Source organism: Ascaphus truei, chromosome 1, assembly GCF_040206685.1.
Source record: "Ascaphus truei isolate aAscTru1 chromosome 1, aAscTru1.hap1, whole genome shotgun sequence".
NCBI lineage: Eukaryota > Metazoa > Chordata > Amphibia > Anura > Ascaphidae > Ascaphus > Ascaphus truei.
Genome location: NC_134483.1, coordinates 515,908,919 through 515,934,465, shown reverse-complemented (window position 1 = coordinate 515,934,465; position 25,547 = coordinate 515,908,919). Strand labels below are relative to the sequence as shown.

Genomic DNA, 25,547 nt, shown 5'->3' with positions numbered 1-25,547 from the left:
TCCTTATTCCTCCTCCCACCCCCAATCCCCCAACATCGATACTTGAGTCACCTTAGATTTGCAGACTTATTTTTGACAAAAGTCCAGAAGACCTCCAAGCAACAAATCAGAGAACTCACCAAACCAAGAAGGTGGACCTCCATGTGAATCTCAAAGATCAAAGTGATGTTCAACAAATGAGTCTAATCTGCCATTCAGCATTTTTATTTATTTTTTAAAAACTTTTTAGAAACAAATTGCAATATCAACTCGTGACCTATTAGGAACTGCAGATCAGCAGATCAGCAGATGTACCTGGCACACAGGCGGCTGCACACAGGATTCAAACCTGCTTCACCGTCTTGAAATGCAGTGACATTACCAATAAGATACTCCTTCTGCCATTTGTATTTTATTAAGTACTTCTGAAGCAGGAACAATGTTTTTGTCAAAATAGATCATACATATGAATCGGCTAAAATAAACAACACGGCAAACAAAGGAAACAGACAGTATTATGCAAAGCAAATTGATTTTTTATTTATTTCAAGGACACGTTTCCTTATAGTATTGCTGAAGGGATCATCTCCTGTGGAATTGATCATTACAAAGTCCCTGTCTAAAGTTCAAGTGCTCTTATACATTCTTTTGAACCATAGAAAAACGTAATAATGACCTACAAGGTATAGAACTACTCGCACTTTTAAATGCACATTATGTAAATTACAATTGCTTTGTTCAGGATAGAAAAAAACAATTCAAGTAGTAAAATCATGGGCTTTCCTTCCTTAACCTTCAAGGTCACTACTTACATTTTGATCAAAAAAAAAAAGTCTCAATCTATGGAAAACACATTTTGTACACGTTCTCACGTTTTGTAACCACTCGCTGAAGAAAAAAATAAAAAATAAAGGGAGCAGTTATTTTGGTATTTTGGACCAGTTGCCAACTAGATACATCTAATCATATTTATTTTATTCCAATATGCAATTTATGTTTCCTTTATAACATTAAGCTCTTTAACAAAAAGAACACATCCCTGCACCAAAATCACGGCAGACAGATTTAGGTTTATAGAATGCCCTTCTGAAAATTCATTTCAAAATAGAGATGCTCTCTCTAGAACTGTAAAAGCCATACAAATGCAAAAAAAAAAAGTTAGAATTTTTTTTGTTTTGTTTTTTTTTTGTTACAAATGCCTCATTAAAGCCACTTCCCACTTAAACGGTAACTTTTAGCTCAGGAGAAAATGACATCAATTGTTTACAAAGCTGTATAAATCCTGTCCTCACTCGTGAAGAGGCAATCCAAGCACAGCATTTAATTATTATTTTTCCATAGGATTGAAGCAGGGCTGACCCACCTTACTGTCAGCTCTGGGGACCCCCTGCTTCCCGAGATTCTTACCTCAGTAGCAGCTCCCGCTGGGCTTGCTAGGGTTCATGTAATGGGCGGCTTCAAAGCTCCATGTCCTGCGGGCCAATAGGAAGCCGTGACATCATCCAGTGCGGCTTTTTATTGGCTCGAGTGACAGGACCTTTAAACAGAAGAGAGCTATCGGCACCCCCTATGGATGTAAGAATCTCAGGAATCAAGGGTTTCCCCTGAGCTGAAATTAATGGGGTTCAGTTCGGGAGACACCCTGCTTGTGTAAAAAACATAATAAATTAAACCAGCTTAAGTTAGAAGCCTTCCCTTCTCCTGTTAGTAGCTTGTTTGAGTGATTCCAGTGCAGGCAAGGCACTTTCATAGCTATTTTTAGAGGGACATTGGCGAGTACATATACATCAACCTAGCTTTGTAAACAAACACCCACATACTTGGCAAACACTACCAAGTGGGAACAAAGCTTTAATGCTCAGTCATTCAACCTGAGTTTTTCGTCCATTTAATGATTAACAAACTAAACAAGTGACAATGTTCCACTTGTCAACTCCCCTGATATGGCTTCTAAAGGATACTCAAGGCAGCCAGACAGGAACTCGGTGACGCAGGTTACGCATGTCGCAGATATGCCACTACCATTTGCTGTCGGCACAAGTCATCCTAGTGAAGCTTTGTGACTCAGTTATTTTCTATCTGCTCCAGATCCAAATCGTCGCAGTCTATAGGAAAGATGCCTCTTCCTGGGCTTTCGCAATCACTTATGTCCTCATCGCTTTCACTCACGGTGGCTTCCCTCTTGTAATCCCTTGTGCCGGTAACATGGTAGGACCCATGATGTCTCCCTGCCTCCGGCGACTCCTTCACAGGACTGGATCCAGGAGTGATGATATTCATGAGGTCGTTTGAATCACAGGGCGATGACACGATGGTCTTCGTGTGTGGGTCTTCATCCTCTTCATAATCAAGAGAGCAGAGACTTTTCGAATTTTTTAAAGTCTGGAAAAAAAGGGGAAAAAAAAAGGATATATTAAAAACCGGAGAATGTATTATTTTTTCCTTTGCCGTAATATTAAAAAAAATGTCCTTCATAGTCATTTTGAGCAATCACAATATATATTTACATAAAATATAACAATAAGAACACGAGGGTGGAAATAAAAAATATCCATGATGTTCAGCCTAGTTGTGAATTAAAGTCTCAGAGATAACTCACATCATTCTTTATATCGGATCATAGGAAAGCAGACAATGGAGAGCAACATTTGCCACCAAACAGCCGTCCGATAACTCCTTGAACTGGCCTATGTTTGACCTCAGCATGTACTTTCCTTTCCAATCTTTATCTTGCATGTATATCATATCTCCTTTGTAATAGTGGCAAAAACAAAGAGCCATAATATATACCAAAATTGGTGTAAAACACACAAAAATCCATTTACCCTGACTAGATATGAAAATGTTGACACCTCCAGAACACTATCAATTTATAAATGCTAGCACTTCATGTGCCGGGGGAGTGCTTCAAGAGTCTCCCAAATTTCCAGATCACAAACATTTAAGAGGACAGGTTAGCATGACCAGACGGTCAGACCCGAAAAGGTTTAAATGCCGATGTCGAGGTGATTAGAACATCAGGTGGGTCATGGAGCCAACCACCTTGTGAGGTTAGTCACTCAGCTGCCTGCTGTGGACTGGTTCCAGAGTGTTAATGTCAGTCCAAACTAGATTGTGATCTACAAGACTAGGATGTTCAATAACCCTATCTGCAGGCTTCTGTCCATGATCAGGATTGGTCTTGTTAACGCAGATATCGTAAATCAGACTTTCCAGAGCAAATGGCTAAATCCACGAAAGCTTGCAGGAGGCCTCCAACTTTTTGCTGAGGCAATGGTTACCGTTTAAAAACCACAGTAATGTAGACATACAGCAAAAAGGTCACACCTCTCTAAACAGCAGGTGTGCAGGAAAACCCCCACATGCAATTTCATTAAGAGACAAAGCCAACCTGCCACTCATTACAAGGCACAAAACAGGTTTAAAAAGAAAAAAAAGCAGATCAGTCATCTTTGCAGCCAAATACTCAGCAGCAGCACCACTTCAACCAACTGTCAGCAATTTGGAAAGCCATTAAAGTCAACCGTCTGAAAAATAGCACAGCCTAAATTAGCTTTTGGTATTTACATTTAAAATAGGATTCATTAATTCCCAAATTATTTTCTAGCCAGGTTTTTTTTTAATGTGCTGCCAGGTTTGTTGCCATCACGCAGGGATGTCCAAGGGGATCATGTAAATCGCCGAAAACAAATTCACATGGTAGGGAAAGCAGTAGAGAAATCCTAACGTGGCCATTTAAACACGGCGGCTATTGCAACAAGGTAGGCCTTTGTTCACACACTTGTCACAGACATAGAAAGCTGCAAACCGTTATCTGAAAGGCACAATTCCACTTCACAAAGCTCACAGTACACTGCAATGCATTCAGTGCCCCCGACTGAAGCTGCAAGGGGCACAAATACAGTACCACACCTTTCAAGCACAATCACGCACAGTGGGGGGTTAATGTGTACTCGCTCAATGGTCCGTTTCTGATAAAGGAGGCTGTACAGCCAGAACACAAAAGGGATCTGGGGCAGACATTGCTTACAGCACAATCACAAAAGTATGCTTTTGTGCAAGAAGTGAGCATTTAGAGGGGCTGCATTTCAAAGCTCCCATCAACATTAATAAGAGGAATGGTAGCCATACAGGTATAGAGATGTGTATACGTGTGTGTATGTATTTATGTATGTGTGTGAAGATCAAATTGAATGATGGACTAATACCATGTTTTCCGTTGCATAATCCTCACTGGAGTTGTAGGGGGCTATTCATTAAACTGGGGAAGTGCAGATTGGGGTACTATCGCACAGACACTCCCACCCCAGTCAACAGGAGTAGACCTGCACTATCGCAATTTAATAAATAATCCTACAGTATTAGCATCCAGAGAAATGGGCTGTATGAAGAAGCGCTGGTGGGGTAGGGAAGGTGAGTAACCTCTACTAGAGGTATTGAGAGAAGAAGAAACAAAACGACACATCCTGCTTGGATGTGTAACCATTTTAATTGGTAAATGTTCACCAACTAGTGTAAGGCTACATAATAAGAGGTCAAACTGTACACAAGCATACCCCGGTTTAAGGACACTCACTTTAAGTACACTCGCGAGTAAGTACATATCGCCCAATAGGCAAACGGCAGCTCACGCATGCGCCTGTAATCACGTTCTGAACAGAAATACCAGCTCCCTACCTGTACCGAAGCTGTGCACAAGCGGGGAGACTTTAGAGCCTATTACAAATGCATTATTTACATCAGTTATGCACGTGTATAACGATTGCAGGACAGTTCATGCATCGAGAAGTGGGAAAAGGGAGTGCTTCACTTTAAGTACATTTTCGCTTTACATACATGCTCCGGTCCATTGCGTACGTTAATGTGGGGTATGCCTGTATAACAAACGGTTAGTTCTCACCTCACAGCTACTGACCATTTATACAGCATTAGAACTTTTTGTAGCTACATATCCAACAATAAACCTTTGTCTTCTTGTAAGCATTAAAGCAGTGGGTTAAAATCGTACATACAGGGAGAGAGCACAACAACGCACAAATCACAATCTACTATAAGTGCAAATTATACTCGGGTGTGGCGATACAAATCTGTCCCTATACAATTGCTGCTCAAAGGCCAAGGGCCCCACACAGGATCCTTACAGATGATAATGTTCAAGTACAGGACCTAAGTGCAACAAGATAGGGAAGGGGAAAAAAAACAACAGTATATGGTCTTATGGTGGGGTCATGATATTGGGTTCTTCATTGCTCACTCACATAAGGGGATTGCAATCAGGGTGAAGGATATGAACCCACCAGCTTATACACTGCTGGTTATACACATTTCTCTAGGACAGGAGTGCATCTGCTATTAGGCAGTGGTTGCCTTTTTATCCTTTTGAGACATTACTGGGCATTCGCCCAGCAGCATCACCATTGCTGGTTACACACATTTCATAGGATACGGGCAAACCTGCTATTATTGATCGCTGTTTTAGCGGTTCTCACTGTTCATTGTGTGCGGTCCACTTTATTTTAACATATACCTATAAATTGAGTTGTGTATGGAGAAGTTCTAATCTTAATCAACTATACAATACTCTGAGGACTTAATTCATTACATAAGTATCTTTGTGCCGACATACTTGTAAAGTCTCTATCCCATACACAGACAGTCACTTTATTCTGCGCACAATTAAAAATTTCAAAGAGGGGGTTAAGATTCTCCACAAAAATAAAAGGCTTCTACATACATTACTTCCATAAGAAAAGTGCAATTCTTCCGATGTCACTTGTTCTGACCCTCCCTGCCACTCAAAGCCCTCTTCCCTTTAATGTCTATTTGAATGCATGTCCTTCATATCTCTATGCCACCCCCCCCCATGTTGGGAGACACTGCATTAGAGGTTCAATTTCTGGCCACAAGTCAAAGGGAGACTTTAGTCTATCCCCATAACAGATTCAATAGGAACCACCTACAAGCCACGGTTTATAAGGCTGTGGATCAGACTCCGGAGAGTCATTGTATGAAGGTACAAAGAGAAGAACTTGCATAACAGCAAGATAAAATGTCTAAATGCAAATCCTATGTATGGATTATGTATTCATTTTTCAAGCTGTCATTTCATGTACAGCAGACTGCATGTGATAAATCTTGATTACAATACCTTGATTGCTTTGTTTAAAGCTTCTCACCAAGTCCAGACATGTTCAACATCAACACATCTATGTTGCAATGACATTATTTATCGTATTCCGGTAAAAAAGGCACCGTGGCAACACAGGTACATAATTTATACACACCTGTCTCTTACATTTAAGCCAACAGCAATTTCACCCGTCCATGCCAGAGGGCATATAGTGTATACTCTGTAGAAGCCGCCCATTTCGCATGTAATGTTGCTCTGTAGAACATTTAATCCATATCAGTTACCGATTTTCCAGAGAAAATGCAAAAATTTAACTACAAGAATTCAAGATGTTGTGTATCATCTTAAAGTGCAGGAAATCTTTAGAGGCAACCCAAGCAGCACTTTCAAAGAAGTTTTTGCTTTGTTTTAATATATGCAACTTTTGATCAACTTTACTGACTTTTTTTTTTTTTTAATATGGCTGATTAGTTCTCTCGTAATCGGTCAGCAAAATCCTGATTCCCAGGGTTCAGCAGCTACAATGTATTCTTATATTACGAAGGAAACAAATGATCACAAACAGGAAAGTGTTGAAAAGATCTAACAATGCCGGGGAGGTGGCTAAAACTCGCTATACAAATCAATGAATGCTCATATTAAAATTTAAGTGGCATTGAGTCAAATAATTAAAAAAAAAAAAAAAATATATATATATATATATATATAAATTAGTAAGTATCTAATACAGAACAGATTATAAAAAAACAAAAAACACCGTAGAATATTGCACGGACTGCACCTTTAACAAAAATGTTTTGAAGAGTCAGTTTTGTGGAGATGAGGATAGTCACACTAATGAGAACTTGTTTCTACCTTTGCCGCACAATTAAAAATACTTTTTAGCTCTGGTTTACTAGACTGAACATGTTACACTAGACTGGAAAAATGAACCGTCCAGTGATCAGCGCTCGCTGGAAACAGTTCTTTGCAACCTGAAAGATTTAAGAACCCTCCCACCCTCCCCCAATCTACAAATGGCTACCAATTTATGTTTAAATAAACGTAATTGAAGCTCTGTCAAACTATAACCAATAGGATTCCAGTAATTTTAATAATTGCATATTCACTACTACAAAGGCAGCACTGACTAGGAGCAGAGGCATGACACCATGTGCAAATCTGTGCGCATGTAATTGGTCCATTAGCCTTTTACAGCTAAATATCACTAACTCAATGGACTTGGATAACATTTCTCGTCATGACAGGAAATTACAAGTTCACCCAGGGATTACTTTTTGTGGAACGCCTGGGTTAAAGATCAAGTCAGAAAAAATGCATTTGATTACTAGTAATGTGACGTATTTAAACAAAATGGCTACAATAGTTGTGTCATTTTAAAAAGGTATGAAATATTTAAAGAAGCTTACTTAAAAATGCACCCCACAAATACAGGACTGCTGCAAAATGCATATAAAACTGAAATGCTTTTTACAAACAAACAAAAAAAATGAAGTTCCCAAACCCCCCCATGCTATACCCAAGTCCTACACAGGGGACTTTCCAGGTTCTATTTTTAGCGGCTCGTACTGATACAAGCCCAAAATATTGTCGGTGCAAAGAACATGCAAAGTATATCTGTGAATGAGAAAACACTAAATAGATCATTCACCAGTTAAGAATTCACATGAACAAATGTGTCAATATGTAATGAGAAAATCATCAACGAGTGCTGCGGGTAAGATTAAATTGCTTTGCAGGTTTGCTGAAATTAATAGCAGAGGAAACGCATAGAAAGTTCGTCTCGGTCCCCATGAAAAATGCATACTCCCCCTTCAAGTCTGTCCAATGCTGGGGTGCTGTAACCAAATGGTTTGGTACATCAATAAATCTATTTCCTCTTCACAAGCAACACACACCAGTACTAGCCATTATTGCCGGTAATCAAAGCCTTCAAAGTCCATTTGCCTTCTGTGAGCATTCAACATCGTCAATTGCTGCCCTGAGAGTTGACCCCCTCCTCCTCAGTATTCGTCTTCATAATCCTGTATGGGTGCCCTCTTATCCAGAGGAACTCACCTCATTACATTGTGCAGTTCCAAGGGGGAAATAAAGGTTCGGGGAATTGTGTCAGCCCAAAGACAACATTCCGGGCAGTATAATTGGTGTGCAAGTCACAGTTATGTAAGGTTTGGAAATAAACCTCATTTTCCTACATGTTCAATAGTATTTGTGGCATTACATACAGTACAGACCATCGATGAGAATGAGGAAGGGGAGCAGGACACATGCGTAAGGGATTAGAAAACTGTAATCCTAAAGAGTCCATTTAGAGTGTAGATATTATAGATAGTATGGCAAATTTGACTTTTTTTGCCAAGTTGGATATGGGACGGACACGTACGCACGCACGCACGCACGCACATACACGTTTAGCATTTTTGAGCTGAGAACGTATTCAGAACATCCAGATGGATCAAGTTGAAACTTTTGTACATAAAACTATTTTGTAGGAAAAAGAAAAGCAGAAGCATCGAATGAGACTTCCTTTCTTGTACATACCCTAGTAGTGCTTTCATTGGCTATGAATGCATAGACAGCACTGAGCACAGAGGCTCACTTCATTAAATGCCATTTTGGGCCTAATTTCACATTGTGATCCCCTCTGCTGATCCAAAGGAAGCAGAGGGCCAGATGCTCCGTGTGCCTGCCACCTCCCTAGCATTTCATTCACTATTCCAAAAAAGCTTCAAGCTTCCATTCAGAACTAAGTACCCCAGTCTGTTCTCCCCTGTCAGAGCACAAAGTACTGGCTTGTCTTCAGCTCACTTTTGATGGGTGATTATCATCTCCTAGCCCATCCCACTGCTATCGCCTTTCCTTCTTCCCAAGCCTGCTGGAATTTGAACTTTAAATGGGTATCCTCCTGGGCAACAATAGATAAAAAGGGGGCCTTTGATTGTTCATGTGTTGCCGAGAAGAAAAGGCTGAAGATCTGGCTGCGACCTAGCAGGACCCCAAGCACGGCTCCTTTCCCATTCTAATGTGCGGCTCTGGACTGTAGCTACGCATTCAAAACTTGCAGTCTGCGCTCCCATTCAAAGGGATAAATTCCGCAGGTTCCCTGATCAGAAACTAAATGTTGCCTCTGTGAATGAACACGGAGTTTGGGAAAACAGTTAAGCACGGTCAACCCCCACCCCTCTGCATTGATTGCTGGCAGGATTTATGGCTGTATTCTTTGTACAAGGGAAAAAAAATAAAACAAACATCAACGTTTAGGGCTATATAGAAGACCATTATTGGCACAAGTCATTTGTTTTTCCACAGTGTCTGCTCTTTGTGTGACAGGTGAGAACACCACATTATTCCCTGACTGTAGCCTTTCTGTGCTGTTGGGTTAATGATGCATAGAAAGATCTATGAAGTTAATTTATTGAGTCTTTAGGTAATGAAAAACTACAATTCTGTAGAAAAGGGAAGCGCCCAAAACGGTATGAAATCCTCTTATCTGCAATGACTAATGGTAATCATACCAACATACTGTTTGTAGAAGGTATTCCAAGTAACTTATAGCTATACGGCAGATGCTGGTCTAAAGGACAACCCTAACGGGCTGAAAACAAACAAACAGTGAACGTATTACCCAACTAGACATGGGTACATTGAGGTAGAGAGAATTAAAAGTGGATGCAAATGACCGACTAGAACAGAACCCATAAGGCTTTGTATTGAAAGGCAGCATAACCAGGACACGGCATGCCTGCCCTCCCATAAAGGCTACCACAGACACTGAGCAACGACATGGATCTTTAACAAGCTTCTGGCACAGAATACTAACTAACAAAACTTTTGCAACAACGCTCAACAGAAATGGGCACATTTGATCCAAATTGGCTCTTTGCTATAAAAAAAATCCCCAGATATTATACAGTTAGATTGTATTTTATTATTAGACCCATATTAGACCCATTTTATTGCCAGTGGCCTTTGGTGATGCGCCCTGATAACCATACAAGACTCCACATACAAACATTTTTACTCTTCAGCCAGGCAAATGTTCATTAAACGCTCCCACTTCTGAAAACTGCTACCCTCATGTCACAGCTATTATTTAGAAGGGACTTGCCAAGTTTCACCCTCATTAAACCCATAGAGATTTAGTAACAAGTACATTCTGTCAGGCCACACCGCCCTTCCACAGGGGTGAAATGAAAAGTGGAAGCAGCTGCTTTGCAGGCACCTTGCCTCATAAGAGAGGAGATGAAAGGGCAGCTGTCACCCAGGCATGGGGGCCAAAAACCTCCACCAAATTAACTCTTCAAACTCCCATTTATATTCTGCTCTTAGCGTGGGACACGGCACTGGTGGCCTCCTCAGCATGACAAGAGGGGTATGAATGAAGGAGCTGCAAGTTCTTTGAATTGGGATGAAAGTATCGCTTTGGGTACTTGCATACTAATTAGCCTCGGAGAAACCACGGGCGCAGAAGGATTTTCACCTTGCCCTCGGCTGAAAGATTACTTCTGAACAGAACATAAACCCATTCATATTCTTTTCTAGTAGGAATTGCAGAGTGCCAAATGACTTCTTTCAAACAGCGTTAACAAATGAGTTAAAAATGTGGGCTGTTCTCTAAGAATATGGCCAAAATAGGATTGTGTTTATATATAGATATATACACAGGTCTTCTGTAATTTTCTTTTGTAGGACTCTCCATTTTGCATGATCTGCTATTAACTATTCATGAATATTATTTCCTTTGAAACCTTTGTAGCCTTTCACCATAAAGGTATTCCACTATTGCATTGGTTTGATTATTGCAAGGAACAGCATTACAAGGGGTAAAATAATCTGGTTAGAAGGACCGTCTATAGTTCTGTTTAATGAAAAAGTTCAACAATTTTGCAATCTTATTGGAAGACGAGATCTAAACTAGCTTGAAACCGTGGCCCAGAAAATGTACATGCACAGTCTACTCTATCGGTGGTAGTTGAAGAACTAGAGTTGCAACCAGTTTGTTGGATATTTGATGTAGGGGATGAAAAGTTCCTGAATAATCCAAACAACCACAAATCTGCATCCCTATTGTTCCAATTATTACCTGTATTTAATAGCTTCAGGTTAACCAAATAATCAGAGGAGGCACACAAAAATATATACGGTTAAACTCTACAGAGCCAAAATAATGCACACAAATGGAAACCCTGTAAGTGTGTGCACAACCATCTCGGGTATTATAGTACATCAAATAACATTAAGAAAAAAAATACATCACAAGGCATCAAGTGCACAATTCAGTTACAAAACAATGCCCATGAAAATAATAGAGGTTCATAAAGTTATTTTTTTAAATAAGTGATAAAACGCAAGGCAAATACATTCTTTTTTTTTTTACTTGCTTAGCCTCATAGCTGCCAAAGGGCCCTGCAACATGTTGTACACAGGGACGAACATCCATCAGGCCGATGTAAATCAGCGTAAAAAGAAAAAAATCGCAGTTTAATTTTCCCAATGATGTATTATCCTCGAAACGCAGTGACTTTTCCTCAGCACTCCAAGAGCGAGTGAGCGGTTCCCATTACACTGCAGAGAAAGGTCATGCACAGCATATGTGGAGGGCTGCTCAGAAACCCATCTCTCGCAGAAGACTTTGGAAGTGGTTGCTTGAGATCCACAATACACGAAAAGCTGGGCCAACCTTCATACAGTAGGTAAAAGTGGGGTCAGCTATTTTAATGTGCTCTGTACTCTAGTAACCTTACCCAATTAGACTGCCAGTATATAATAAAAGCAGTAACCCAAAACTTACTGATCTGTGAACGGCATTGCAAGTATTCAGAAACACTCCTACACATGCTATAATACTGAGGACAAGTCAGTCCACACCAGGATAAGTGTATGTAGTGGAAACCAGATTTAATTTAAAAAAATAAATAAATAAAATGCACCCATTCGTTCCTCCAATGTGGAGTGACCATTTAGGGAAATAACATTTGCAGTTCGGGCTCTTTCGTCAGAATCTTCATATTCAAACTGAAATGCCACAGCGTTGCTAGAGATATTAATACAATCTGAGAAGCATGGAAAAAAATATGATTTACGAACTGGAAAGAAGTTTTGGGCTTACACAAACGCACTTAAGATTTTTCCGGTTTAACACTGACTCTTGCAGAAAAGCTGGCTCTAATAAAATGTTATGCAGACAATGTGTGATGTAACGCATTAGTGAAAAACCACAGCACAGCTGCCACCAGTTCTGCATTCATTCCTGATGTCGAATTTTGCAAGAGGTTTCAATGTTCACAGAATTAACCCCTTCGCTTCCTCTAGCGCCGAGTTTTAAAAACAAAAAACAAAAACAAATGCGCTGTCGGACAATTTGGTATGACATTTAAAAAAACCGGGGGGAAAAAGGCCAGCAACGTGGACGGAAAACTATCCAACATCAAGCTCCATCAAGGGAGCAGACACTGTATTTAAAAAAATGAAAAAGCCAAAACCCCCATTTCCTGTAATTAAAAAAAATAAATAAATAATTAAATGTCCCCTTAGGTGGAAAATGGAGGGTCTCCGGTGCAAAACCTAATTCATGTCCGCTGCGGGGACCCCCTATTTCCAGAGATACTTACCTCTGTAGGTCCGGTATCTCCTGCGTGTTTACGATGAAGTTGCAGCTATGGATCTTTAAACCACAATATTGCAGGCCCAGCCGGAGTGGGGTATGACCTACAGAGGTAAGTGTCTCCATGGTGGAGGTTAGGTCCCCGGAGATTAAATTAACACGGTTCCGGTCCGGAGATCCCCTGCTTCTCACCTAATACAAACAAAAAAAATCTATAGGCAGAAATGCACCTTAGAGAATAACGAAGTGTCCAGGCAAGAGACAGTGGTCTGGTATAACTCTGAAGGAAGATCCATAACTTTCTTAACTCTTTCTGCCAGAGTGGCCTTCGAGGCACAGCCTTTTTGGCGATGGTAAAAATGCAACTTCATTGCTCCCGGTGATCACATATTGCAGCATCACGCATCCTTTATCACAGCAATTCCATAGGATTCAATGGCAGTGATTATGTATGTATGTCTTTACTTATATAGGGCCATTAATGTACATAGCGCTTCACAGCAGTAATACACGTGACATAATTTAAACAAAACGCATAATGCGCTTCAGGCAACATTTAGGAAAAGGAGTCCCTGCCCCGAAGAGCTTACAATCTAATTGGTAAGTAGGAAGAACATAGAGACAGTAGGAAGGTGGTCTGGTAAGTGCGTCTGCAAGGGGCCACGGTCGATGTATGAGGTGTATAGTATCAGCCACGGAGCTCCTCATATGCTTCGTTAAGGAGGTGGGTTTTAAAGTGGGTCTTAACAACCCACTATAACGCGCCAGCAGGAACACCAACAGTGGCTACATCTGTAATTAGGAGTGGTAATAAAGTGATGGCCCTCAGCCATGCCTTCTGCCACGCTTGTAACCTTGGTTTCCCAACACATGCTTTGCGAGCATCCCAAGGAAAGGGCCAAAAGCAAGGGATGTATAAGTGGCCTGGGCAGGAATTCAAAACCACAAGCCTGTGTATTTAAGAACACCTCAACTGCTCCACAACATCGACTCCTCTATTAAAACTAGATTACTGGGAACCAATGCTAAAAATGTGACAACACATCAAATATTTCTCATTTTCCCTATGATGCTTCAGAAGTTGCATCATTTTCCCACCAACGCATCACACTAAATTGAACTCCGGTCGTAAAAAACACAGACTGCGTTGTCAATATAATACTGGGCTCAGATGTCTGTCAGGCGCTCTGTTTTGGTCACCGTTATGGCAACGGGCTTCTCTTCCAAGGTCTCTGGTGCATGATCCTGTAACAGACATCTTGTTTCATCTGATCGTTAATGCACGTAATTACTATAGTGTTTCTGTTCAGTCATGATAAATTAAAACAGGGCTGTCAGGCCGTGAAACCAGAGTGTCCAAAGTCCCTGCAGGGAGCAGAGCACATGTAGTAGTGGCCATCTGCCAAGGGTGTAACACGTTCTACTCTTCCGCCACTCCTACCGCTACATCTAACCCCTAACAATCAGCTGCCCCAAGAAGACAATGGTCGCCTGCATTAAAGATGCAGTGGGGTTTGAGGTGCAGTCCTGCTTCCTGGCGTTTCTGATTACGTAACTACCCTGTGTGTTGCCTGCTCTACTAGTGTTAAACTAAGTGTTTCCACAACTTAATGCAGCAATTCCCAGAACTTAAGGAAAGACATAGGCCACTATCCAGAACCCTAGTTTAGCCTGGTTAGTTTTATTTAATTTGTATGCAATTACTGCTTTGCTTCACCCAGCCTTGTAAACAGCATGTTATTTGAAAACCGTTAACCCTTTCATGGCAGGCACCAGTAAAAGGGGTTTAGTAGCTGCAACCTCCTCCCTCAGCATGTCTCATTGTTTATACCAACATGGGGAACAGAATAAAACTAAACTTAGACCAGTTTCAAAAACAGAACAAATACAATCCTGGAAGGCCGTGTTTTCAGCCGAAGACAATACAATTGCAGACAGTTGGATACTAGACTGTACATGTCAGAAGTTCAGGAAACAAGGGGTGAGGCAGATTTCCATGCCAAGAAAGTGTCAACAGGCTTTAATCCTTTAGGGATAATATACCAAGCATTAACCCTTTCACCTCAGAGGACATGTCAAATAGGATGGTGTCATCACTTCAGAAAAACTGTGAGAAAAGGGAAGTATTTTCTTTATACATACAGTATTAAGCATTTTATATTAAGTTGGAATTATACAGCATTATGTCAATATTTTGCGGTTATACAAGTACACATACATACCAAAACCTACCTTCTAACATAATACAACCCTGAAGACTTATTACACAAGTAATTAGAAAGATACATATGGGTTTGCTGGTCACGCAAGTCTCATAACCATATGTCAAATGTAAAACCTTTTCAGAATGTGGTAGAAGCATTTGCAGAGACCACAAACGTGTGGTTCTAGCCTGTGTTTGAAAAACACACTGATGGAAATGGTGAGACAACGCAGAGTGGAAGGCGTCGGTCTACAAACCCTGAATAAAAACCAAGGCTTTCCAAAACGGAGATGAATTCTGCTTTTACAGCACTACTTCCCTGTGTACTAAAAACATGAGCACTTGCACAGAGCACCTGGCTATGCCGTGACTAAACCAAGCCAGAGCAGCTAGTCTTTCACTCCAGTGAAGTCTAAAGGCCATGCTCCTGGGACGTAGCAGATCTCACATTACAGTCTGTGTACTCCAGACAAAAACGCTGGAGTTACCAGGGCAGAGGAGGAGAGGTGTGAGAACTTGTCCAAAGCCGCTTTGCCTAGGTTTCCCTCGAACTTTTGAAAAATCACGTTTTATTTACTAGGGTACTGGACTTCGGACCTGCCAAAACACTCAACTATATCACATGTGGGGAGATACCCAGGAAGTATGCTCGTTTCAATCATGTGAATAGGCTTTGCATGTGTATTGTATGTCTTTATTTATAAATACACTTCATTCGGGTATCCTAGGTGTGCTCACAAGTCTCTCTCCACATGTTGTATGGAAGAGTCTCTTCCCAGGTCCACCCCAAAAATCCATATTTCAAAGCTGTGGGGGTTTTCATTTGACGAAACCCTTGCCAACTTTTAAAGAAATGGAGCATGTCACCAGGTTGGCGAACTTGGGTCAAAAACTTTGCACAGCCCCTACAGGTGAGGGTTGTGTACGGCAAGCTCAGAGCAGAAAAGTGGTGCTGCATAACGGAGGTCAAAGGCATGGAGGGGCAAAAACATTCTGTGCCAAGGAAGAAAAAATGACATTTTTACTACCCCAGAAAACACAGAATGTTAGCAGACAGCTTTGGGGAGCATGAAAAGATCGGGAATGCTATAAATGGATACAAAAGGTTTGCAGGAAGGTGAGACCAACAGAAACGGCCTTGTGAATTGATAGCATCACAGGGCGCCCTTTCAAGGTGTGTGTGTGTGTGTGTACGGGCCGGACAACTTTACAACTACAAAGGGAGGGAAAAAAAAAAAACACGCTGGAATGAGTAAATGAGTAAGCAAAGGAGAAGCAGGACTTTCATAGCCCAGATAAAGTGAAGCAGCTGCTTCAATAAAGAGACAGAGAACATGTGGTTTAGGGCTGAGCAGGTGTATTCATGCCAAGCCCCTTAACACCTTGAGCGCCAGCCGACGCTCACAGGGTTCAACAAGCATGCAAACCCATCATGCACTTTGCTAACGTACGTTCCGACAGCGACCAGGGCCAACATGAAACAAAGCCACGCTGCAGGACCCTCCGGCACAGAAAGGTTAGCCCAGGGGTTCTCTAATACAGTCCTCAAGACCCCTCCCCCCAGCACAGGCGGCTCAAGCAGTGGCTTCGTCTTCGACCTGTTGGCGGGTCTTGACTTATCACCAAGACGCCAAGTGACAATAACTTGCACAAGACACACGGGGCAGGCGAGGTGCAGTATAAAGCTGCTTGCAAATTGTCCCAATGGCAAATTAAAGCAATATCCTACATTTAATTTTTTTTTTAATCAGTTCTGTAGTATTACAGAATACTTACTACTTTTAAACAACTCTTAATGACATTTTTAACGAGTTAATATACTGATCATCCTTTGAGTTCTGTAGCCGACTTTAGCACACCTCCCCCTAGCAGTGCAAGGTCTTTGCAACACTTTCCTGTTTGTGATCAGTTGTTGCCAATGTCCCCAGCGGTTTGAGCTGCAAACTGTAATAAATGTAACTTTACTGTAGCTTTGAGTTACACTGACTGAAGGATTGCGTCAAACTGAAAGGTGGCCATTTAGTGAACCCTGGGAAGCAGGACCTTTGCTGATCGATGAGCAATTTAGGTCATTTGTTTTCAATAAAGGTAATCAAAAGCTGCATTAATAAAAAACAAAACAAATATATTTGTTTTAAAAGTGTCGCTTGGATTGCCTCTTTAAATCATACTGTTTGGGAAAAGGCATTATTGTTAATGTCACACAACCATTTCCTTTTATTCGCTCCCTCGCAGAATGTAAAAAACTGATGAAATTGCTGCTTATAGTTCTTTCTGCTCCTAGATGGATGGGTATGGGAAATGTGTTTTATTTTTCCACAGGAAATAACATTTCGCTATTTCAATGTATAATATACGTGTTCAACAAAGAAAGTAAAAAAATAAAGCATCGGGAAAGAAATGCGCCATACGCTGAGCACCTGGTTTTATTTCAAGCACTTCTTCCTAATGCTGTTTTTCTAAACATGAAACATATACAGACATATTATACGTATATAAAATAAACTAAAAGCTTTAGTGCATCAACAGTACAAAAATGTCAATATAAACAATTGTACCACACAAAGCGTTGTGTGACAAATGATGCGCTCAATGCCAAACAAAGAAAAAAATGCGTGTATTGTGAAAAATAAATGTATTTCACAATACACATATTTTTTTCAGATTTGGCATTATGAGTGCATCATTGTCCCCAGAATGCTTTGTGTGGTACATTCTTAGGCCCAGTTCAGACAGGAAGCTACGCGACGCCCGCGCGTTCGTCACTCTGAGACAAGTGGATGACAGTTGTCACACTAGAAACTGCTTGTGGCGGCAAACCACAGCGTGGACGCTGCGACATTTTGCCGCCACTACCCAAATTTAAAAATTGGGGCTGCAGTCGAGTCACGTGAGCTGGTTCAGCCAATAATGGCGAACCAGCTCCGTGAAGTGTTCGTTACGCCCCCAAACGCCGCGACCCAACCCCTGCAGTTTGAGCACAGATCGCTGGACTGCAGGAGCGTGCGGTAGAGGCGCGCACGCAAGCGCGCGGACGTAGCAGCCAGTCTGAGCTCGGCCTTATTGGTGTGTGTAGTTTTTGTAAACATGCCTCACTGTTCCATTTACTAGAAGTCCAAAGATCTGCTTTAAGGTTTCTACTATTTTCTTGTATAGAAAGCAATGCCGCTGTTCTCTCCTCAGTGAGCAGCTATCCCTTTGGTGGCGGGACATAAATGCCATTCTTCTAGAACTTTCATGCCGGAATCATAACCAAGCAGCCCTACATTCCCCCTTTAAGCAAGAAATCCCCCCTCCACGCAGGTAGCCTGTACGAGTTTAACTCCATTTATCTTGCCCCATCTGCATATTCTGCATTAAATATATATATATATATATATATATATATATATATTAAAAAAAAAAAAAAAGGGTTTCAAATCAGAATTGTCTTATTCTCTACTTAAAGGTTACTTATCGTAACCTTTAAAGAGGCAGTGCGCAGCATAAAAAAAAATATATATCTTTAATATATGCAGCCTTTCATTACCTTAATTGAAAACGTATTACCTAAGAAGCCGATCAATTTGTTCTCCCGTTATCGATCAGCAGCAAAGATCCTGCTTCCCAGGGCTCACTATTCCTGCTCTGTTCTGGCTGACAGATTCAATCTGCCAGTGGTGATATTGGATACCGAGGCTTGAGCCTCATTACTCCAAGTTCTCTGGTTGATTATGTAGTGGCACATTTAGAAAGCTCCTTGATCTGTGTTACTTACCACAGTTGAGGGGCTCACTAAATGGCCTCCTTTCCTTTTCAATCAATCCTTCAGTGTAAATCAGTAGCTACAATGTATCCTTACGTTATTAAGGTAACATTATCTATTGTTACAGTTTGCAGTTCAAGCAGCTGGGAATATTGGCAACAAATTATCTCAAAAAGGAATGTGATGAAAATATGTTGCACTGCTGGGGAAGTGTTAAAACCTGCTCTAGAAATCAAAGCATGCTCAGTATATTAAAAATCATTAAAAATTGCATTGAGTTGAATATTTTTTTTTTTTTTTTTAATAGTATTACACCGATTTATTATTAAAACATAAATAAATAAAATAGTGGGATATTGCAATGGATTGCTCCTTTAAACTGCATCTTGGAGAGATCTCCATTTTATCCTCCTGGACACTTAATATTTCAAAAGCTTATTATATCTCCTGAGCGGAGCATCAGAATTAAAAAAAAAATTAAAATTTAAACCGCATTTGAAAGAACAAGACACCGCCATTAATGGTTTAAAATGAACTTTCAGCATGCTATGGCTGACATTTCTAGACAATATACAGTTTTATTCCCAGTACGTTATTTTTCACTACTATCTACTTGCACCAATGTGGAAGGGCCTAGCCAGCCTGCAGCCATTCATCCTGCCTCCAAGAAAGGAGGGCTTGTGGGAATCAAAGATGCATTGTCCCAATTATTATCACTAAACCATTTTCTCCTTCATCTCCAACCCAAACAAATGGCTGGAACAGTACAACAAAAGCAGCCTATACAGAAACCCCCCTCTCAGGGAAAAAGGAAGCGGTATATATTATGGGTCACGAGTATTACAGCATTTCCTTTCGGGGAATATAGATCTATATAAAGCAGATACATACAAGTATTAGGTAATGCTAGAACAAGGAAGTCTGCATTTAACACCACACGGGTTCTATAGGGTTTGAAGCTGCAATCCCCCCCAGAAGCCAGTACGAGTAACTCCTATAATAAATGTACGTAACTTGCCCCTTGAGCATGTCCTGCTCTTCCCAAAAGAAAAACTAAAGTAAATGTTCTTCTAGTGCTAAACACAAATGAATCTCTAGTTTCAGATGTTACATCTTGATTGCACTGGGCTTTGGGGAGAGCTTCATTTTAACCTCCCGGAGACTTAATAATTCAACCGCTTATATCTCCTGAATGCAAAGCCGAAGGGTCGTGCTACCTCAGTGGCCATGAACCTTCAACCAGGACTTCCACATCACATGAACCGCTCTACAGAGGGATCACGTGAGGTCTCTGCTCCGGCCGCCGGATGTGATGCAGATGGTATACCGCCAATACAACGAGCCGAGGCAAATGAAGTATGGTATACTTCACAAGGGCCCCTGGGATACTACTTTTCTTGACATACACTGTACAAACGTGCAGGGGTGCTGAACTCCAGTCCTCAAATGAGGCCCCCCCCCCCCCCCCCTCCACACTCCCAAGCCTCGGATTGAGCTCTGAAAAAACACACAAAAATGATTTTTTGTCACCAGGCTAAACTTGAGAAGATATCAAATCCGATACATAAGACCAAAAGGATGTAAAAACTTAAGCCAGATCTTGCCTCAGGTAACAGAAGTCGGGCCAGACAAGCACTACCATCCGCTAAATACATTACGCCAAAATCTCACGCCATCTATTTCTCATGACATTGTGTCATTCAAGGAAGACGGGAGGACAAAAATAGCAAAATCGAACTGTGGAAATATTTCTACTTTGTGATAGGTGCTGATTTTATTAGTAATTATGCTTGCTGGGGTGCTGGTGTCTTTAAGGAGTCATTACATAGCATGGGAAATCTTGCAGTAAAAAAAAAAAAAAAAAAAAAACAAGTGTACTGTATATACAATAAAACCTGTATCTATGTCCTCAAAGGATTAAAACAGCAACCCTGGCTGCTGCTATAGTTACTTATTAGGAGTTTGTTGTTGGCAAGTGTTTGCTAAATTACAACAGAGCAGGAAGTATGGGCTAGTGGTTCAAACTCCCAAACTTCATGTCGCTGCCTTCTGTGCCCTTTCTGTCAGTGTAACACAAGCTCAGGGATCTGTACATGTCACACTTCACGGCCATGAGCCAGGTGACAGAGTATTTCATCGGAGGTCTTGGGAGGTGAAATAGCAACAAAGATCTACATTGTGCAACGAAAGAAACGGGAAAACGCGTCACGCTGCTCACGGGATCGGCAAATACCGTCTGATCAAAGGGCTGTGAAAATGTTATTCGTGTTAAATATTTCGTAGCGATATGAAAGAAAAAAAAACGGGCGGGTTTAACTATACAATGCCATTAAGGCCGTGTACTGCGTAAGCAGGCCTGTATTTAAAGAATATGACATATAACCTCACGCATTAAAAAGGTTGAGCTTAACTATAATTGCCTACAATTAAATCCGTCTGCTTTTAAAGTGTCACGGCGAGCTGGAATGAACCATTTGCGTGGTATGTAAAGGGACACAAGGATTAGCACTCGCAGAGAACTCCTCCCGGGCGACACTGTGCAGCACAGGCTTGGGTACTTTTCCTGGAGAGGATGAGACGGGGGGAGGGGGGGGAGTACACCTAAACTTCCTAAACCTTTAAGTGCATTCAGGTTTCACACTTTTATAGCATTACCGACCTCATTCCAGTCTCGCAGCTAGCGGTTTGTAAGCTCCGGATTTCAACCCAGTTGCTGCCAAATGGGTGAATGCGCCTGCCCTCTGCCGGTTCTAGATTGCCACCCATAATGCCAGCACGGGTGCACACAAAAAAAAAAAGGGTGACATGCACCACAGACAGAACAGTTTGCGACCAGCGACGCGTGTATGAATCTTTCAAATCTCTTCCATTTGCGGCAGAGGTCGACGCCACCTAAACCTGCCGGATTTATTTGGTGCAGTGGGGAAAGCGGCAACCGTAATATACAGAACCATGGACATCTTATAACAGTGCTGTGACTCTCCACCCGCACATCCTCCAATAACCATTTTGGAGCAAGGGGGAACACGTTGGGGAATAAAATGGTGCAAAAAACACCTTGCTACGTTGACTCAGACTGTACGTAACTTCTAAGTCAGCGGGTGGCCAACTCCAGTCCTCAAGGGCCACCAACAGGCCAGGTTTTAAGGATATCCTGTCTCGATCAGTGGCTCAGTTAGAATGACTGAACCACCTGTGCTGAAGCAGGGATATGCTGGAAACCTGACCTGTTGGTGGCCCTTGAGGACTGGGGTTGGCCACCACTGCTTTAAGTGAATGAAACCCCAATTCTTTGCTTTCTGTGAACTTTCCAACAGGCCATGAAAAATCTGTTATCCCTAACCAGAAAATAAAACCACAGTACGACAGGGCTACAGAAGAGGCTGTATGGAGATAGAAATCACATTGTATCACTTAGTGTACAACCTACCCAGCCCTACCCTGAGGAGAGAGCGCAGATGCAATTTTCTGAATGACAAATGTTTGTTTGGCTTCTGATCCCTGAATAGAAGCTTTAGGCAGTAACTAGACTAGTCAGGCGCGATCTTACGTTACGATAGACATGGGGTAGGCGACCTGAGGTGGTGTGGGGGGAGGGCGGCTCTCTGCAGGTTGCCTCTCCCTCACTATCCTGGTGGTGGCTGCGGGGGGAGACCATGGTCAGTCCTTGTTGCTGCCGGACCCAGCGTCTCCCCAGCTGCTTCCCAGCCTCTCTCCTGTACTGTCCCACGCAGGGCTCATGCTGGTGTGCCGACGTCAGCCACCGCCGGGAGAGAGGGAGCGTATATATACACACATATATAGTTTTGGGGGGGGGGGGGGGTCGTGTAGGTTTTTTTGGTGTGTGTGTGTGTGTGTGTGTGTGTGTGTGTGTGTGTGTGTGTGTGTGTGTGTGTGTGTGTGTGTGTGTGTGTGTGTGTGTGTGTGTGTGTGTGTGTGTGCATTTGCACAGAAAAACAAATGAAAAAAAAACTAAATAAAGGGACTTTGTGTGATGCATTTTATTCCCCCACATATTATGTCGTATGTTAATGCTTATACAGTATATACCCATTAGTGTGTGTGTACAGTATATGTATGTTTGTGGGGGTGTAATATTCCATGTGGTGCGGCTCTCGGAATATTTTGGAGAAAGCCATTTTTATATTTGAGAGGTTGCAGACGCCAGCGCTAGACGGACGCACATTCAGATGTAAGGCTGGTTCTATACAGCACCTTACGACTTAATCCCCGAGTGCCAGCAACGCAACTCTGGCACTTTCCTACAGTGACGCTAGTGTGTGTAATGGCTAATCAGCAATTTAAAGGTTAACTTCTCACGCAAAGTTTAATTTAACACAATAGCTTGATATATGGGATTACCTAAAAATGCACTCAGTGTTTAATAAGTGGGCATACCTTGTCCCTGGGTATGAATCACAGGAACAAGCAGACTTATTTTTGTGCCCTTTGAAACATGCGTCTGATAGGACACATTTTTTTAAGCTCATAAGTCAACACAAATTCAATTTACAACATATTAGAGTATGAATGGAGCTCTCTCAATAAATATTAATGTCATATTTGTTACCTGAGGTGCCTTTAATGTTTGCGATATGGGAGAAGTTAAATATCAGCACCGAACTGGAATTATCAAAAGAATGAGAAGTAAAAAGTGTTCAAGTTTTTTGGGGTTCCTTTGGATAAATTAGTTATTCCCCCGGAGCTGAACTGTAGCTCTCAAAGGTTCGGGGACCTCCTAATCTCAGAGATGCTAGCTGCGGGGACAGCCAATCAGAAGCTGAAGGGTCATTTCACAATGATGTCACAGCTTCCTATTGGCCACCAGAGTGAGGCTTGCCCCCTCTGGCCTTAATGTTTCCCCCAGAGAATTCTCGTAAGCGAATTTCAACATGAATTCTCAGAAACTTAAGCATCTCAGGAGGATACCTGGAGCTTCGTGTGCTAACACACACACAGACACACACAGACACACACAGACACACCTTTAACAAGAAGCAAAAACCACAATGTTTTATTGCGTATGGTAACATATCCTGTGAAAAAAACACTGTTCCATAAAGATGCTTTAGCAGTTCTCTTGCTGCACTGAAATGTAGCCTCAACATGCAATCTCCATCTACCTAATCAGCCACCCTCTACCTAATCCTTATATTCTCCACGCCAGCCATTTTTAACCCCGGTGCATCACGCACTTTTAAAGGGCAAGACCAAAATGCAGCTTGAATTCAAAATAAGAGTACAAATGTTACCATTCCATTGTTTTACAGTAAAAAACGTGCAGCGCTCATATTGGACACGTGTACAGGGGAGCCCTGGAACCCAAAAATAAGGTTGGGATGTCTGCATAACAAAAACAACATTTGGAGGGGAAAAAAAAAGTACTATTGCTCTAGACCAGGAGTGGCTAACTCCAGTCCTCAAATGCCACAAACAGGTGAGGTTTAAAGAATATCCCTGCTTCAGCACAGGTGGCACTGAGGTGCAGTCAAAGTGTGCACCATTGTGTCACCTGCGCTGCAGCAGGGATATCATTAAAACCTGACCTGTTGGTGGCCCTTGAGGACAGGAGTTGGCCATTCCCGCTCTAGACCAGAATTGTCATCTTTCATGTTACCTTTTGTCCCCAAACACCCTCAGCCTGTATCTGCAGAGTGTAACAATGAATGCAGTTTCGCAACTCAACTACGCTTGTCATTTTTACTACACCCGACGTGCCGATTGGCGTTTACACAACAGTGTGCAAACGTAACATTGCACCCTTTCTTCTGACCTCTGCCAAGTGGGAATGTAGCATTAAGGTAGCTGTACAAAACGCAGATACCCGTGGTGCCGCCATGGGCGGTTTGCCAGTGTTATTAGACAAGCTGCAGTGGGAGGAGATTTCAGACTAATCTGCATCCTGCTTCAGCACAAGCCTTCGGTACAAAGGGAAACTCGGAACAAAAAGGCACCGCATAGAATAGTGTGTCTGTGGCACCTATGTAATTAATACGCCGTGAAGTGTTCTTCCTCTAATTCGGGAAGATATAGGACCCGTGCACATAAATGGAGCTCAAGTCTTCCGCAGCACAGGAAGACTACTTCACAGCACAGTGAATAGGGGCCAGGGGGGTCACAAAATGGGAATACAAACATGCTACACTAAATCCCTGAGCTGGTTTCCTTACATGATATCCGGTTTTAGTGCCCTCTGCCCTTTTTAAAGCGACAATCTATGCTCTTTTTTTAAACCCAGGATTGAAGGGGGGTCTCCGGAGCGGAACCCCATTAATTTCTGGTCCAGGGACCCCCTGGTTCCCGGAGATACTTCCCTCCGTAGGTGGTGCCTGTAGCCGCTTTGGGAAAGTGCCGCAGGTACGATCTGGTTATTTAAATCCCTTGCGTCTCGATTGGGCCAATAAGGATGACGTAGCAGTTCCCCATTAGCTTGCCTCATGCCAGAGATTTAAACCTCCATTTTGTTTCCCCGGAGGGGAGAGAAACTGGCCGCACCCTTTTGGAAACCAGGTGGCTCCCAGAGCTGAAATTAACACGATTCACCCCCTGACGCCAGGAGGGGTGGGGGGGGGGGAGAAATTTATAGTAGGGGGGGACTGCTCCAAGGACAAAGTGTATTCAACATTTAGAACACTGCATATTCATTCACCACAATCCTGTGTGTGCACGTACGGAGTGACCAGCATCCTCTGCCCTGACATGCAATGCTTACTTGGATCAGCTGATAAGAAAGTAAGCCTGCTGCTTTAAATACCACTTAGTGATTACCAGCCCGTCGTAGGCATGCTACCAAAGCGGTTCTGTCATTTGCAAACTTAACTTCTGTCACTGTAACACTGGGGAAATGACTCACCAACCGCTGAACAAGCAGAAGGCCTTCATCTTT

At 42.0% G+C, this 25,547-nt stretch overlaps 1 protein-coding gene across 4 annotated transcripts in view; it reads right to left on the bottom strand.

The window, feature by feature from the left end:
- Positions 1-494: 494 nt before the first annotated feature.
- The window catches only part of FAM53A (family with sequence similarity 53 member A), a 72,391-nt gene continuing 47,338 nt past the window's right edge, over positions 495-25,547 (bottom strand). For all 4 annotated transcript variants that reach the window (XM_075571205.1, XM_075571224.1, XM_075571221.1 and 1 more), the window contains exon 5: positions 495-2,361. In XM_075571205.1, the coding sequence (XP_075427320.1) occupies positions 2,044-2,361 (318 nt within the window). In that variant the 3' untranslated portion in view covers positions 495-2,043. The remainder of the gene's footprint in view (positions 2,362-25,547) is intronic.